The sequence below is a fragment of the Petromyzon marinus genome, chromosome 79 (assembly GCF_048934315.1).
Source record: "Petromyzon marinus isolate PM22_M1 ecotype Great Lakes invasive population chromosome 79, UKy_Petmar_22M1.pri1.0, whole genome shotgun sequence".
NCBI lineage: Eukaryota > Metazoa > Chordata > Hyperoartia > Petromyzontiformes > Petromyzontidae > Petromyzon > Petromyzon marinus.
The window spans coordinates 3,049,684-3,064,436 of record NC_133745.1 but is presented as its reverse complement, the minus strand read 5'-3'; the positions used below and the strand labels follow the sequence as shown (position 1 = coordinate 3,064,436).

The 14,753-nt window shown below is 47.1% G+C and overlaps 2 protein-coding genes across 2 annotated transcripts; one reads left to right on the top strand and one right to left on the bottom strand.

Annotated features, from left to right (window-relative positions):
- Positions 1-111: 111 nt before the first annotated feature.
- On the bottom strand, positions 112-1,620 carry LOC142907427 (zona pellucida sperm-binding protein 3-like). Its single transcript, XM_076056920.1, has 3 exons — positions 1,503-1,620; positions 805-1,016; positions 112-383 (listed from the first exon to the last, which is right to left on the bottom strand). Exons 1-3 carry the CDS (start codon positions 1,555-1,557, stop codon positions 216-218), a joined length of 435 nt encoding a protein of 144 aa, XP_075913035.1. The 5' UTR covers positions 1,558-1,620; the 3' UTR covers positions 112-215.
- A 277-nt stretch (positions 1,621-1,897) lies between these two features.
- On the top strand, positions 1,898-14,083 carry LOC142907422 (zona pellucida sperm-binding protein 4-like). Its single transcript, XM_076056915.1, has 13 exons — positions 1,898-1,950; positions 2,759-2,832; positions 3,689-3,778; positions 4,620-4,741; positions 6,187-6,292; positions 6,877-7,011; positions 7,203-7,381; positions 10,304-10,401; positions 10,766-10,893; positions 11,898-12,087; positions 12,592-12,727; positions 13,365-13,458; positions 13,746-14,083. Exons 1-13 carry the CDS (start codon positions 1,913-1,915, stop codon positions 14,003-14,005), a joined length of 1,650 nt encoding a protein of 549 aa, XP_075913030.1. The 5' UTR covers positions 1,898-1,912; the 3' UTR covers positions 14,006-14,083.
- The last annotated feature ends 670 nt before the right edge of the window (positions 14,084-14,753 follow it).

Sequence of the window (14,753 nt, the reverse complement as noted above, 5' to 3'; positions counted from 1 at the left end):
CAAGGCAGGATGTTTTAGGCAGGGCACGACAAAGGCGATTGCTGTGTACGCATAGTAAATTTTGCACCAAAAACCATGACAGACTGCACAGGGAGACTTTACATGCGTGGATTAATTCGCTGTCATTTTGGCTTTATTGCAATTCAGGCCTTGCAAAGCTAAACAATAAGAAAAAGGCACGGAGTTTTAACGCCAGAGGTAGAATAGCAAGAAGTTTAGCTGGAGATCAAAATTAAGCAATTTTCAACAAGAGACTGTTGGTCAACTCGCCTGGGATAGCGGCAAACGACCGGCACGGCGACGTAGTTTGTGCGGATAATGCCCGTGTTGGACGTGGGGCGGTAGTAGAGGTAGTTCTCGTAAGACAGCAGCTCTGCACTCATCTAAGAAGAGAGGAAGACGTGGGATTTATTACCCAGTGAGATACTATTGGAATAAAATAAAAGTTCAAACAACTTGAAAGACCCAATGCAGCAGTTCCTTGGTTTAAATAATTTACCTAGCTCATGTCCACCATAAAAAAACACATCCACACAAACCATGGCAAATGCAGATTCCTGATGTATTATGGGAGAATAAAAACGCTCTAATGAACGACTGATCATCCAGAACAGACCTTATAATAATACAATGACCGATCTACAAATACCAAGGGGACTTCAAAGCAATACACCCCGCTGTTATTGAAGAAGTCTGGCTCGACTCGAATGCGGAATTGTAGTTCTTATGCATCTACACTCGGCCAAAAAAATAAAGCAGTTGGATTGCGAAGATTATGTTACAGCAGCATTAGCAGCCAGTTACCTGGAGGCTGCTGCCACAGCTTTCCAGTGCGTAGAGGAACGTCACCGTCCCAGCAAGCGCGTCGCTCCCAGTGACGGGGCAGGCTGGCACCCCCAGGGATAGGTCACTCGCCTGGGCCAGGTGACCCGTGCCGAACAGGTCCCTGCTCACGGTCAGCGTGAGCGTCGCCTCGTCACACACCACACTCACCGTGGCGGAGGTGGCCACTGTAGCTGGCAGTGCCACACGGGACGAGGCGCGAGAGTTACCCAAACAGTGACACAGGTGGTCAGTGAAGCCGTAGAAAGTCTCAGAAACTCGCAGTCACAATCATCCACACGGAGCTGCGAATACTAGGGTTCGAATTCCCCAGTAGCACCTCAGTAACTTAATACACGCGTTAAGACAGGTTAAGAATACGTTTTGGCAATCCACTATTGGATCAAGTCTTGCACACTGCTGTCGTCAGTTTGACCATACAGATCAGTACGGGCTGAATTAGGGCAAAGCCCAGGTCTAGACACTTGTCGCCGATGTTAACATTACCGGGACGCAAATTGGTGTTCAGGTATATGGAACAGTGAATTAACCACCACGCCACATTAGCAAACCCATTGTTAGTACGGGTATATTATGGTGTTCTTATCAGGCAACACGGTAGTTGCATAGAACGACAAAAACAAGTTCGTAAGTGCATATTTCGACCAAACTCCACTTACCAGAGGCAAGACATAACAACCCCAAGACCGCGAACAAAGCCCTCGTAGTCTCCATCGCAAGGACAACAAAAACCGAGACTTAGCACGACACCAGCAGAGCCAACGCAGCCACTGTCCCGACTCGTGGCTTTTATCTGCGCGCGGGCTCATTCGGTTTCAGTAATGAGCCAATTAACTCCTGCGTACGTGCTGCGTGATTGCGGTGCAGCTCTCACCCATGCACTTGTGCCGACATCGAGCAAACATCTACCGATGTGACAATGAGTGAGTGGATCCGCTCTGATAAAATCTCGCTGATGAGACAATGCGTGGGTGGCTCTGATCTAATCTGGATCGGGATCGCTGAGGGCTCTCAATATAAAAGGGGGTGCCGTGGGCGAAGGGAGGCGACGCAGCCGATTTGTTTAACGATGGCGAACCTGCGAGTTCTTCTACTGCTTCTGACCAGGTGAGGAGGCCTGAGGAGCGTGGTGGCGGGTTTTAGTGGTGGCGGGTTTTAGTGGTGGCGGGTTTTAGTGGTGGCGGGTTTTAGTGGTGGCGGGTTTTAGTGGTGGCGGGTTTTAGTGGTGGCGGGTTTTAGTGGTGGCGGGTTTTAGTGGTGGCGGGTTTTAGTGGTGGCGGGTTTTAGTGGTGGCGGGTTTTAGTGGTGGCGGGTTTTAGTGGTGGCGGGTTTTAGTGGTGGCGGGTTTTAGTGTCTCAACAGCTCTGGTTAATCAAGGCTTGTGTACGTTTTCATAAGAGGGCCAAGGGCGTAGTTGTAATGTATATTGGGGGGGACATATCTCCCCCAATATTCAAATATGCTGAAAATGTCCCCCCGCCCCCCCCCCCATATATTGCTGTAAAATATATTTATGTTTATATGATTGTGGTTATGGTTGCACTTTATTAATCCCTAATCTCTGCTATTACATACACTGAAACAACAAATGGTAAAACAAAGCAAAGAGCAATACACTATTATACATTATTGTAAATAAATACAAAGTCCATTCAATGCATTGAGATAAAAATGCGGTCCTGAAATGTCTCGCGTGCACCATTTGTGGGTGGCAGGGGTTCCAAAGGTGGCTTTGCGTGGCGCTGTTCACGCCAACTCCATCGTGCACCGTGGTGGCCTTGAATAGGTGCTCCCTAAAATCGCCACTGGCCACTTCATTTTTTGGGGGGCGGTGTTTGCCTCCCTCCTTCCCCTGCGTTCTCTCGTCTTGGCGGTCACGTTTCTCGTGCCCCCACCCCCCCCCCCCCCACCGCAGCTTCCTCTGCCTGGGCTCCGTCCTCGCGAGGCTTCGCCAGTCGCTGGGACCGCGGACGCTGGGGGAGCCGAGTGGTAAGGGGGCGCTGCTGCTGCTGCCATAGCCACGTGACAAACCACATCGCCCATTCTCTCAATACCACCTCGTGTGTACAGACACTGCCGTGTGCAAAACTAGAATGGCGGCGTCTCGGTGACTTGGAAGACGCGACCGGTGACATGAGTAGCCCACGAGAGCGCTGCCTGGACGAAGAGGGGGGGGTGACTTTGTTGTGCGCTGCAGCAGTCACGTGACCCGACGTCACTGCTGCTGGGCACGAGGCCGCCATGGGGATGATTAATAGTCCCCCAGTGCATTGGAAAGGGGTTGTTCGGGGACATTAACGCTCCCATGCACGTTCCTTTTAACGATAATAACGCTTTCGAAAAATGTGGCTTGTGACTGATTGGCACGGCTCTTCCAACTTTACTTAAAACAGTCAATTGTACGCCGTTTGACCGCACACGACCTATACGTACCACTCACGTGGCAAAATCGTCATGGCCTAGTTCCTTTCTATTGTAGTAACGGCGAACTGTGCACGCGCGTTGATAATTTGCATATATTAGGATCTACCTTGGAAACTTTCCACTACAATTTCAAGAGTCTAATGCGGGGCGTCCATGAACAAAACATCATGAGCCATGTTTCAACCTGCGGCTTCGAAGCTGCAGGTTGACGATCTCTGGTGTGAGGTTCATACTGTCGGGTCGTGCACGTGACCTTTTGGAATTTGCGCCAAATTAGAACAACGCAGCACCTTACAGACTTGTGTGCACAGACAAGTGAAGGGACTGATGTGCGCCCAGCCAGCAACCGGCACGGGCTGTTTTTTTCAATTTTTCCATAAGGTGTAGTTGACCTGTCCAACTTCTGAACTGCCTCCCCCAGGTCTGCTGAAGCAATGCCTCTCCTCCACTCTGGGTTTCTCTGTGGGATGGAGCAGCTCCTCTGACAACGATTACCGTGTCTTTGTACGGAGTGAGTCCACGAGCGTTCACTTCAATCGTGATGAAAAAATTAAGCATCTTGATCCATTGTATGATGACTTTACATGGAGCTTCTCAAGGATACGATCAAATTGCTTCTGGACTGAAATTCTCTGGCCACTTGTTTGGTCCCAACTGCTTTGTTTTCGATGTGCTCTTACCTCTGCAGTTTCTCTTCTATGGTGTCGCTGTTTAGGTTTCTTGGTTCATTCTGCGTTGTGAAATGTAATTCACATGAACAATGGAACATTTAAGAATCTGGGATTCGAAGCATGGTAATGATTTGGCTTCGGGGTTCATTTCAAATAGTCTAATGCAGCAGATGACGAGAATCAAATGTTATCTTATTCTTCCATAGGATAATTGCGTGTTTTTACTAGATGGGTTATTCCCTTATTCATCAATGCCACATTGTGCGTGTCTGTGCAATGGGCTCTTCGTTTCATTGGAACATTTCATGCAAGGTGACGACTTTCGTTGTAAACTGAACCTGGTGACTCCTGTCAGATTCTGGTTCTCTACTCGCATCGTCTGCATTTCCCACCTGAGTCCTCAGTTGACTACTTGGGAGATCTTGTCGCGAAATCTGACACGCAGCCTTATTTGCTAGCAACTATTAGGCAAGGTCGTTGTGCAGGTTTTGAGAGTACCGTGATTCCAGCAGCGTCTTGAGGATCCTGTGTCCTAAAGACGTTCCTGGTACTGTGGAGACTTCCTATTCGAGCTGACACTGACACCATCCATTGTTCTCCTTGCAGTCACACTGCCTACATTAACTTGTGGTGTACAAGCCATCCAAACGAAGGTTTTTCTAACTTTGTTCTTGTGTCCAGCGGTGCGGAATGAGGCCGTGGATGTGGAGTCTTTGCAGGGGGCGTGCGGCTTCTCCATCGCGAGGGACGGTGCTGGGCTCCACTTCACCGCTGCTGGTGATGCCTGCCACGTGCACGTGGAGGTGAACACGAGGAGACCGTTGTGACTTGCGTCGATACTAGTACCCGCTGGGGCTGATGTGATAGTAGCGAATTTGATGTTTTGCAATCCATAACCGTTCAGCTATCACGTGCCAACGATGTTTTCTGGCCTTAATCAAATTGGATTTTGTCTACCGTGTTATTTTCCCTCCACATTTGCTTGGCTCGTGCATTTTTAAAGTTTCCAAGATTTAATCTTTGTTTTAGCTCGTACCGTCCACTCTGGAATTTGTTTTCAGATGGGTTTTATTGCCTTTTCTATTTTTTCTTAAGATGTTATGAATTCGATCATTCCTCGGTGGTAGCTACTTTGTTTCTGGTTTATACAGCAGCTCTTTCTCTTGACTGGTATTCCCGTACAATCGATGCCATGCTCATTCCATCTGTCTTGTTATCAAGATCTTGCCATCGTCTTTTTACCAGTTTACCTTGGTTTGTCTTCTTGCTCACTGTTATGCCATGTTGCTACATTACTCTCCCAACCATTAGTAAGTATCTTTTATTGCTCATGTCCTAGTTTCATTGCATTGCTTTCTTGTCTTTAGTCTCCGTCCCATCATTATTATCTCTAGCATAAGTGGTCTCCACCTGTGCGTAACGGTAAAGATTTGCCATCCAGACGACCATGTCACCAAGTGGCCACCTTGATAGAGGCACTATGTAAACGGTTAACTGTTGTTTATATCACAATACACGAAAACAATCTTTCAGTGTATTTCACGCCTGCCAATGGATGCAGCTTTCGCAATACTATTCGATGCAAAGAATGGAATCGGACCAGTTTGATGCAAGGTATAGAATAAACGGCACTATGTATTACTACAAAAGGTCACTATCCAAGCTGGCCTCTAAGAGACCAACGTAGATGTAAGAAAAATATTGCACACAGGGCGAACTTGGACATGTATGGTGTATAACAGCAAAATGTAAGTTGAAGACCTAACCAACATACGAGCTTTGTGCAGAAAGATGTGCACTAATTGAGGTTGCTTGCAGAAAACATGAAAGTTAAAATAAATAATAAATGTGTCGTTGACACCTAATGAGCTATCTGCCCAAGGATCGTGATGCCCGTGTGAAGGGTGATAATTTGTGTGCTGTGGTTTGTGGGAAGAGCAATGGAGGTTTTGTGGAAAGGTAAATATGGAAAGTGTATTACACGCGTAGAGAGCAGGGCAGCGTCCGTTTGTACAATAACAACGGTTAACCTGGGAAAGTGATTACGGACCCAGGAATGCAACCCCCACGTGCGGTCTGCCTATCTTTGTCTGGCTGGCAGGTGGTGACGGGTTTCCTATCGACAGTCTTACTTGTCATTAACCTGGCCTCACCCAAACATTTAGAATGCACTAAATCTACTGATTTTGTTTGAGCCTTCGTGGAGCGCTGGCCCCGAGTCCGATTTGAGGGCTGCTGATTTCACCAGGACGGCAGAAGGAAGGTCCAGGTGGAGTTGCGGCAGGGACTAAATGGACACGTCTGGGCTTTCACCATCGACTGCCCTGAGAACCTAAGATCGGCGAGGGCCGGAGGTCAGTATCATTGACTCTGCTAATCGGACGTACAGACTGCACTGCCTATGACTTGGTGCTATAGAATTGGTCTGGGTCAACGGCTGCCTTTTGTATCGACCTAGATCATCTCTCCTGGTGCTTTTGCATTTCCTGCAAGTGCGTTTCATGCCCTTGGCTTTTACTGGACAAACTTGCTGTTTTGAATCCTTTTCGATGCACTTTCCCCCAATGGGAAATTGCAATGGTTGCACCATATGAACGCGTTTGCCTAATGCACTGCTGGTTGGTGCTGCCCCTGGGTCTTGAGGGTTAAATTGACAATGCTTCACGACGCTGCTCCTCGTTGGCAAAGGTTGAGTGGCACTGACCTGCAATGCAACTAACTGTGCTGCACTGCTATAGCCTTTACAGCCAGTGAGCACGGTGTTTGCCTATCTTTGCTATACACAACCCTGCTCCGCTTCCGAGATTGGGTGCATTGCCCGAGTGATTTGGTCATGTGCCAAGTAACACTCATTCACATACTTGACACGTGGCTCAAACGATGACTTATTTAAGTACGTGGGTTTTTGTACGATCACCTGTTGTGCTCCTGCTGTTAGAGATCGCCACGTGCTCTGGTCAGAGCAGGAACTTCCCATGCAACTCTGTGCAGAGTGTGCTGAGCGCGGACGTCTGTGCACAGAGTGGCTGCTGCTACGACACCACTCTACGCCGCTGCTTCTACAGTGAAGCTGGTATGTAGCTTATTCAACGGAAGTTCCATAATTCTTTACCTGAACTATACTCTTGCTGTGAGGTTCTATGTTGGTGCACAGTTGCATCCTGCTGTGCTGGTTTTTGAACTTTTTGCATCACCACGGGTTACATGGGGCATCTTTCGTGATTCACCGAACTCTCCCATACCCTCCCACCATGCTCCACACAGTGTGCACCACAGATGGGCGCTTTGTCGTGCCTGTGTCTCGGAACCTAACGTCTCCACCGCTGGACTTGAGCACCGTGCACCTGACTGGCGGTAGCGGTGCGCAGTGCAGCCCTGTGCTGGTGTCTGCAGACCTTGCAGTCTTTGATGTACCCATGGCAGCGTGTGGTGCCACTGTGCAGGTACTGCGCTCCTGTACTCTGCTTTGCCCTGCCCCCATCTTGATGTAGTTAAATGGGTAACTTGTGGTGCAGTGACCATGATGAAACCCAGCGACTGGTTCGGCATGCCTGAATCTTCATAGCATTGACGTACCTTCATGCCAACTGGGAAATGGGATTAAATGCACCACATGGGAACATGTCGTGTGCCAATTTGTGCAGTCATTAAGGTTGCCCTTTAATGCAATTCATTTCATGACTATGGTATCCGGAATTCGATTCTAAAACCTTCAGTGAACAAGCCCAACGCCTTCACTCCTGGTCGAGTGGACTTGTGCCTGATGCAGTAATGTACTCGCTGCCATGTTTTCCTTAGTCGTGGCTTGCACATTTTGCTAATTGCACAGGATTTGACTTGCGCAAATGAGAACAATCAATTCTTGCAGACATAATTTGGTGTTCTGGTTGATGGTCATGCATCTGGTAGCCACAGGTAAACGTCGCAATAGAGCATAAATTAATCGAATTAAACTTCACTTATTAACCGAAAGGGAGTACAGAACGGCAAGCACTGGAAGGATTTGGTTGGATTTTGCAGTACCATAACTACACGTACCAAAGCGCTTCGTACATTTTTCAGCGTGATAATGTTTCTACCAGATGATCTGTAAGATGGAGAAGTGCAATAGTCACGCCTTGTCGATACGATGCTATATGCCACTTGGCTGTGACGACTCAATGATGGTCTAGTATGTTGTAGAGCCTGATATGAAAAATGTCAGGACCTGACTATATTTTGCATAAGGTGTTAATTGAACTTTTTGGGTTGTATGGTGCCCAAGGCTCTAAAAGAGTATCAAACAATCTTGGAGTTGGCGTCTGCCAAGCCTGTTCATCCCACAAATGGTTTTCCAATGTCAACCTGCAGAACCTTTTATAGTTTTCTCGATTCATCTGTTTCGTGCACTGCTAGTGTATCTACAATATTCCTGAGGCTCCATATCAAATATTGACTTCACTGCGGTGTATCGTCGGCATATGGCACTTTGTCATGCGATAATATGATATTGGCAAACAAAGACCTATGCTTTAAAATGGTAAGGGCCCGAGAATTGATTCTTGTAGTCCACCAACTAAGTAATGGCCGTCATCTAGCTTGATAAATTGATCGACCATATAGTTATGAGACAATCCACCCCAGTGCCGTACTGGATAAACCGAACCTTGGAAGCCTGATTTTAGTAGCCCTCGTTCAATGGTGTCAAAATATCGTGTGATCCAGTCATATAAGATCTTGGAGACCTAACTGGGGCTCTTTAGTTAAGCTACCTCCGTTCTATATAACTTCGGGTAGATCAATACTGCAATGGGTTGAATCTGCCTGTTGCAGCAACATTGCCAAGAAACTACTTCACATGCACTCTGACCCTCGACTTATCACCTGTGGGATGGGGCACTAGTTGGTGGGATCACTATGGCTCAAGCCAACATTTTAAAGGGGTGTTGCATTCATTATTTTACACTGGTCTGGGAAACAGCCCTCGCCGAACGAAATATTTTCCAGGTGGACAATCCGTTGCACTAGTGTGCGTCCACTTACGATTTGGGAATGGACATGTCGAGATGGTTTTTTTGGCAAGCTTACGAAAAATATCGAAACTTCTACCACCAACGTTGGTCTGGTTTTGCGTTGTGTCCAGGTTCATCAAACTCTGTCGGACCAGGAAAATGTGGTCCCTTCAAGTTAGATGCGGCCATATCAATCATAGCTAATTCATTGCTGAAGACTATCGCAAGTACTTTGCATAGGTCTTGGTACTTTGTAACACTTGTGGGTGTATTGTGAGTAATGTGTCGCGTGATACCACTGTAGGGGTATTATGAGTAATGTATAACGTGGTAACACTGTGGGTAATTGTGAGTAATATATCACGTGCTAACACTGTATTGGCCTTTAACCCACTTATAGGTAAGGTCGATTTTGGCAACTCGGTAAGGGAATGACGTAGCGAGCCAAAAATAGTCGCTTTGTCCATAGAGTCGCTATCTTAATGGATATGTGTTACGTTAGATTTCCTCAGAACAAATTAGAAATCGAACCAATTCGACATTTTTCAGTATCATTGCTCCAGGAAGTCTTGCAGAATTGTGAACCTGAAAAAGTACATACCTCTCCATGAAAATCACAAACTTATGGAAAGGGAGAACACCTTAACTTTAATATTTTTACCATGCTATCAAAACAAATTAAACACACCGACTTAAAGGAACATTTTTGTATTGAATGTTTGAACCAGCTGGCTTGTTTTCGTAAAAAATGCAGCCCATGTTTGAGCCAGCCAACTGTAGATTACAAACTTGATGTTTTATGATTTATTATCTTACAATAATCAATTTCACGTATTTTAGAAACAATTTCAACGAAACCTAACATACTTACAAGGAACAATATTTAAACTATTTTCTTAAACTACACATTTTATCAATTGTAGGACATACTTTCTCGAACACTTTTCCATCCAAGCAAGCTATTTAAAACATTGGTGGGCAAATGATCTCCGAGACGAAAGACGCTACAGAATACGTTTGTTAATTGAATGCCATCTATTAAGGTGTGTGCATTTAGAAGCACGTTTATTTGTATATTACACAACACCACGTGCCAGATCAAATGGGTGAACAGACACGATGGCGCGTGCTGCATCAGACCCTTCACGATGCACAACTCCTTGATGTGCAGAGCACAATAATGCACGAGTTTCTAAAGAACAGCAGGGTCCCTTTATGATTGAGTGTCAAATGAATCGAGTGCCAAGCAGAATTTATGGGGATCATAATATCTCATTTTGAGCCATCTCGACTCTTGGATAATACCAGGTATCATGCTTCTGCTTGATCACTCGATGGCATTATCGTTTTGTGTGACCTACTTTTTGTGTCCAGTGGAGTGGGCAAGAGCTCGTGTACGAGTTACTGTTGGCCTCTGAGCGGGAGCTCTGCGTCGATGGAAACGTCGCAATCACCAAGTCGTCCACATACAAGTAAGCACTGCCACCACCCCTCTGCAAGTGCTCTGCTCATGAGGGTCAAGCATGAGTCTTGCAGAGGAGACCCACCCCCGCCACTGTCCCTGCGACATTAAATATTTGCAGAACCATGACCAATCTGAGCTTCCATATTGAACGATTTAATTTTCAAATTGGGACATTCAACGCACAAGGGCATCTTGTCTTTGTCACAGGATCTTTAACGTCTCCCGAAGAAGTAGAAATGTGGTTTATGGCTAATGTAAACACGGTGTTAACCAAGGTGGGTCCCTTCACTGGTACGTCTGCAAAACGCCCTGCAATCTTTCTGCCGTGAGGGCGTGGTGCATGCCTTTGGCGGGTGGTGTCTGTTTACCAGGATGGTTCTTCAATGCCGCTTCCTTGGAAGTGGCGACCTGCAGCTTGGAGTGCAGGTGAGCACTCTCCCACCACCACCTCCAGCCACTGCCACTGGACCCCTCTCCCTGCTGCTCCAGGTCTTCACTGGTGAGTGCTACCCTCTCCCACACCATGCACCTCGGAGCAAACAAATGCCACCTTGGGGAACACGGGTTGTGATGTCGCTCTACCCAGGAAAGACTTGGGTCGTTTTCTCCGTATTAGCTCTAGCTCGAGCTTATTTTATCCAGTGCTGAGATGGAGCTCAACGCTGGTTTAATGTCCACCGATTGCAGGCTGCATGAGGTTTTTGGATGCATCTGCAGCATTAATCGGCATGGCTGCTCGACTTGAATTGCAAACCACTGCAACAAACGGATGACATGCTAGGCCGTGCTGCCAGAGTATTGTGAACCTGCCAACATAGTTCACAGCCACAAGTGAACTAGAACGCCTTGCACATTCTCCATGGTACGACGTGCAACTTTAAATGCTAATTTCTGCTGAGGTTTTGAATCTAGCAGCTACCAGCTGAAACCGATTTTGTTAGTGTTGGGCCGACCTTGAAAGGGATGACAATTCCCTTAATTGCCATGGTGCTACCAAATGCGTCTTTTGCACAACCCACAAACCAAAACGGTCTCCTTGAGGGCATTGTTTGAAGGAAAATTGGACTGCTTTCTTGGCCTCATTTGTGCAGGTCACCTTTGCTTGAACAAATACTTTTCAATAGCTTAATTAGTTACCAATTGGCTAAAAATGGGACTTGGAGCTTGGCCAACTGTTGCCACCCGATTCCCACCACTTCCGTGTGAAACCACGTGCCCCTTTAAAACATCTACAGACATTGAGAGATGCTGTTGTATACACGTCATGTAGCCAACCATGCTAATCGGAGGTGAGGGTGACAGAATTTATTCTGAAAATACAAGTTAAATGTTAACCACTTTCTATACCAGGAAAATGTTGCGATAATGTGTGCCCGAGTTACAATTCAAAGTTATGCGCACGTTTTAGAGGGCTTTGTGCTTTTGCCTTGTCCATGTGCTGTAAACAGGACCTTTTACACCACTAATCCACATGCCTTGTGAACCGTCTCCACACGCTGCCAGACAACTCCTACACCACGCCGTACCAGCCATGGCAGTACCCACTGGTGAAGCTTCTGGGCACGCCGCTCTACGTGCAGGCGTCACTGCTGCACCGCTCTGACCCCACGCTGGCGCTCTTCCTGAAGGACTGCTGGGCCACGCCCACGGCAGATGACGCCGACCCCACGCAGTGGAAGCTTGTGGCGGATGGGTAAGGCTGGGGGCGGGGTAGTGCTCTCTAAACCCTCTCTCACTGCCACAGCAGGGCCTGCAGAGGCAACCTCGTTCAAGGCATTGGTTAGCTGTTTTTTCCCCCACGTAAGCAGAGTTGTGCTAATTACGGCCCTTTTTCAATGACAACGGTTCGTGTAATGGTGACCAAGTACTGGTGTCGTTTTAAACAAGATTACAGTGCCATCCCCAAATGTCGATGACCACAATGCTCCTTGGGTTGATGTTCTGGATGTTAACACGGCCACCATCTGCATCCCAGAGATGGTGGTTTGTACAAGGCCGACTACATGCAGTGATGGTTGCATCGGACATGGTGCAATGCATATTGACAATTGGGCTGCCTTGCTGGTCGTGAGCACGTCCTGACTTTAAAGCTGGCCTTCATCCTCGCGTGCAGATTTTAAATAAAGATGCGTGCATTCAATCCGATACATGACACTTGCTTAGAATTGAGGGTTTAACGGCACTGTTTCCTGTGCAGCTGCCCCGTGCAGTCTCCTTGTTGCAGTGTCTCCTTCCCTGGTGTCGCTGACCTGCCGCTGCCTTCTCACTACAAGCGCCTGGCGCTCCAGGCCTTCGTCTTCATGAACTCTGACCGCAGCACCACCCGTGACCTCGTGAGTGCCCGATTCTTTCCATCCATTAGAAACCAGGTCCCCATGGAGGGATGAAGTCAGGGGCGGAGCCAGGATTTCAGGCCGGGCTGAGATTCAACATTATAGTCTCAAGAATCATCAGAGTCGGCTGAACTAGACGCCATCGGTTGGTGACACACTCTGACAATGCAGTTGCACGGAGTACGCCAGACCGAGTGTCGTACACTTATACGTAGAATGTCACCCCTGGCTCCACCCCTGGATGAAGTGTACTTTTAATTTCGTTTTTTTTAAAGCTTTTCATAACTGCAGGGATTCATTCTACGTTCTTTCAGTAAATTCGCGTAGAAGGGAAATAATAAAAATAAAACAAATTCTCACGGCGTTTCGATTGCAACAAGCAATCGGTGTGTGAAAACAACAGCAAGAAAATTTGGCTAAAACTGACGCTTTTTTCAAAATTGTTACTGATTTCACACCTAATTGCTTGTGTTGCAATCGAAACGTAACTTTATTTTCTTTTATTATTTCCCTTCTACGTGACTTTACTGAACAAACCCAGAATATGACGTGTACTTTGTACAATTGGACAGCCAGAAGGACTACCTAAAACATGGGAACCTTTACTTACTGGAGCGATGCATTCTGTCTGCCACAGGTTTATCTACACTGCTCTATCGTGGTGTGCGACAGCTCCAGCCCCAACTTTGTCACCGAGTGCAATCGGCAGTGTGGGCAGACCAGGCGCTACAGTGAGTACCACCGCGACCTCTATTAAATATCTTGCGCTTATTTACCCAGCAAAGACTCGCAGAGTAACCCTTTGTCAAGATGACAAAGGGGTTTTCATTGCTTGTGGTAATGTTGCTATGTTCTTATTTAGATCACATTAGCTGTGACTTTGCAGACTCGTTTTCGACAAGCCGTGGCATGCCATTAATGACCTACTCGTTTGAGTTTCTGAGGAACTTGACCTGAAGCATATAGCGTCCTTTTGTATGGGCCAGTGGTCATCAACCAATTTCTGTTTTTGTTCCAGAGCGCAACACCGTCTCTGACGCTTCAAGCGTGGTAGGAAAGCACGTGGTGTCACTGCAGGGCCCCGTGCTCTTTGAAGAAGCTCATGTTAACGATGCAGCTCTGCTGTTGCTGGAGACTCCCTCCTCATCATGGGCCTCGGCTGGGACTCTGTCCTTTCTCCTCGTCATTGCCACAGCCGTCGTTGCTCTCCTGTCTGCTGCCATTGCCGTCAGGAGGCACAGGAGCCGGGCTGTGGCGCTTGACGGGAGTGGCTATTGATCACGACTATTTGTGATTTGCTGGAACTTGCATGTCTTGCTGACCATTGTGGTCTAATAAAATAAAATGCTGAAATTCGCTACTGCTGTTCTGTCCTTTCACAAGGATTGTATGTGTGCAGAATTAGTGCCGCATTTGGCCAAGTCCCTCAATAGTGGCAACTTGTACCAAGGTTTATGCCATTGCCTTCAAACATAAGCACCTTGCCATGCTTAATGAATCTGAATCCAGATGTATTTTATTACTTAATGAATCTTTTTCCCCTAAAACATGCAAATGTGGACCTTATGTTCCAGGGATATTTCCATCGCACACCTAACGAACTATATCAAAGGTCCATGAAGAATGTAGGGCAAGGGGTAAAGGTATGCTGTCAAGTTTAACTAGCTTTAAGTAAAGGTTAGGTTGTGGCATTACAAAGCATCTGTCCACATTGTCAAAAGTGCTTTTCCTCTGGAAAAGACAAGCACCCCACCACGCTATGGAGGCTTGACTAGACATTCTTTGTGGCCTTGTGCAAGAGCGGCTTGGTGCTTCAGACACCTATATGCTGATACAGTGGCGACGTGTCGTCTCTAGCTGCATTAGGGTGATTGCTGGAGAAACTCTGCCTCAACTCGGTTCCTCAATGGTTAACGCTTTGGGCATGGCCACCACAAATGCTGATAGCCAGGAGTCTCATGTCTACAACTGCCTGAACTGTGTTAAACCATCTGCCTGAAACTCGGCTGTTATGAAGGCCGCTGCA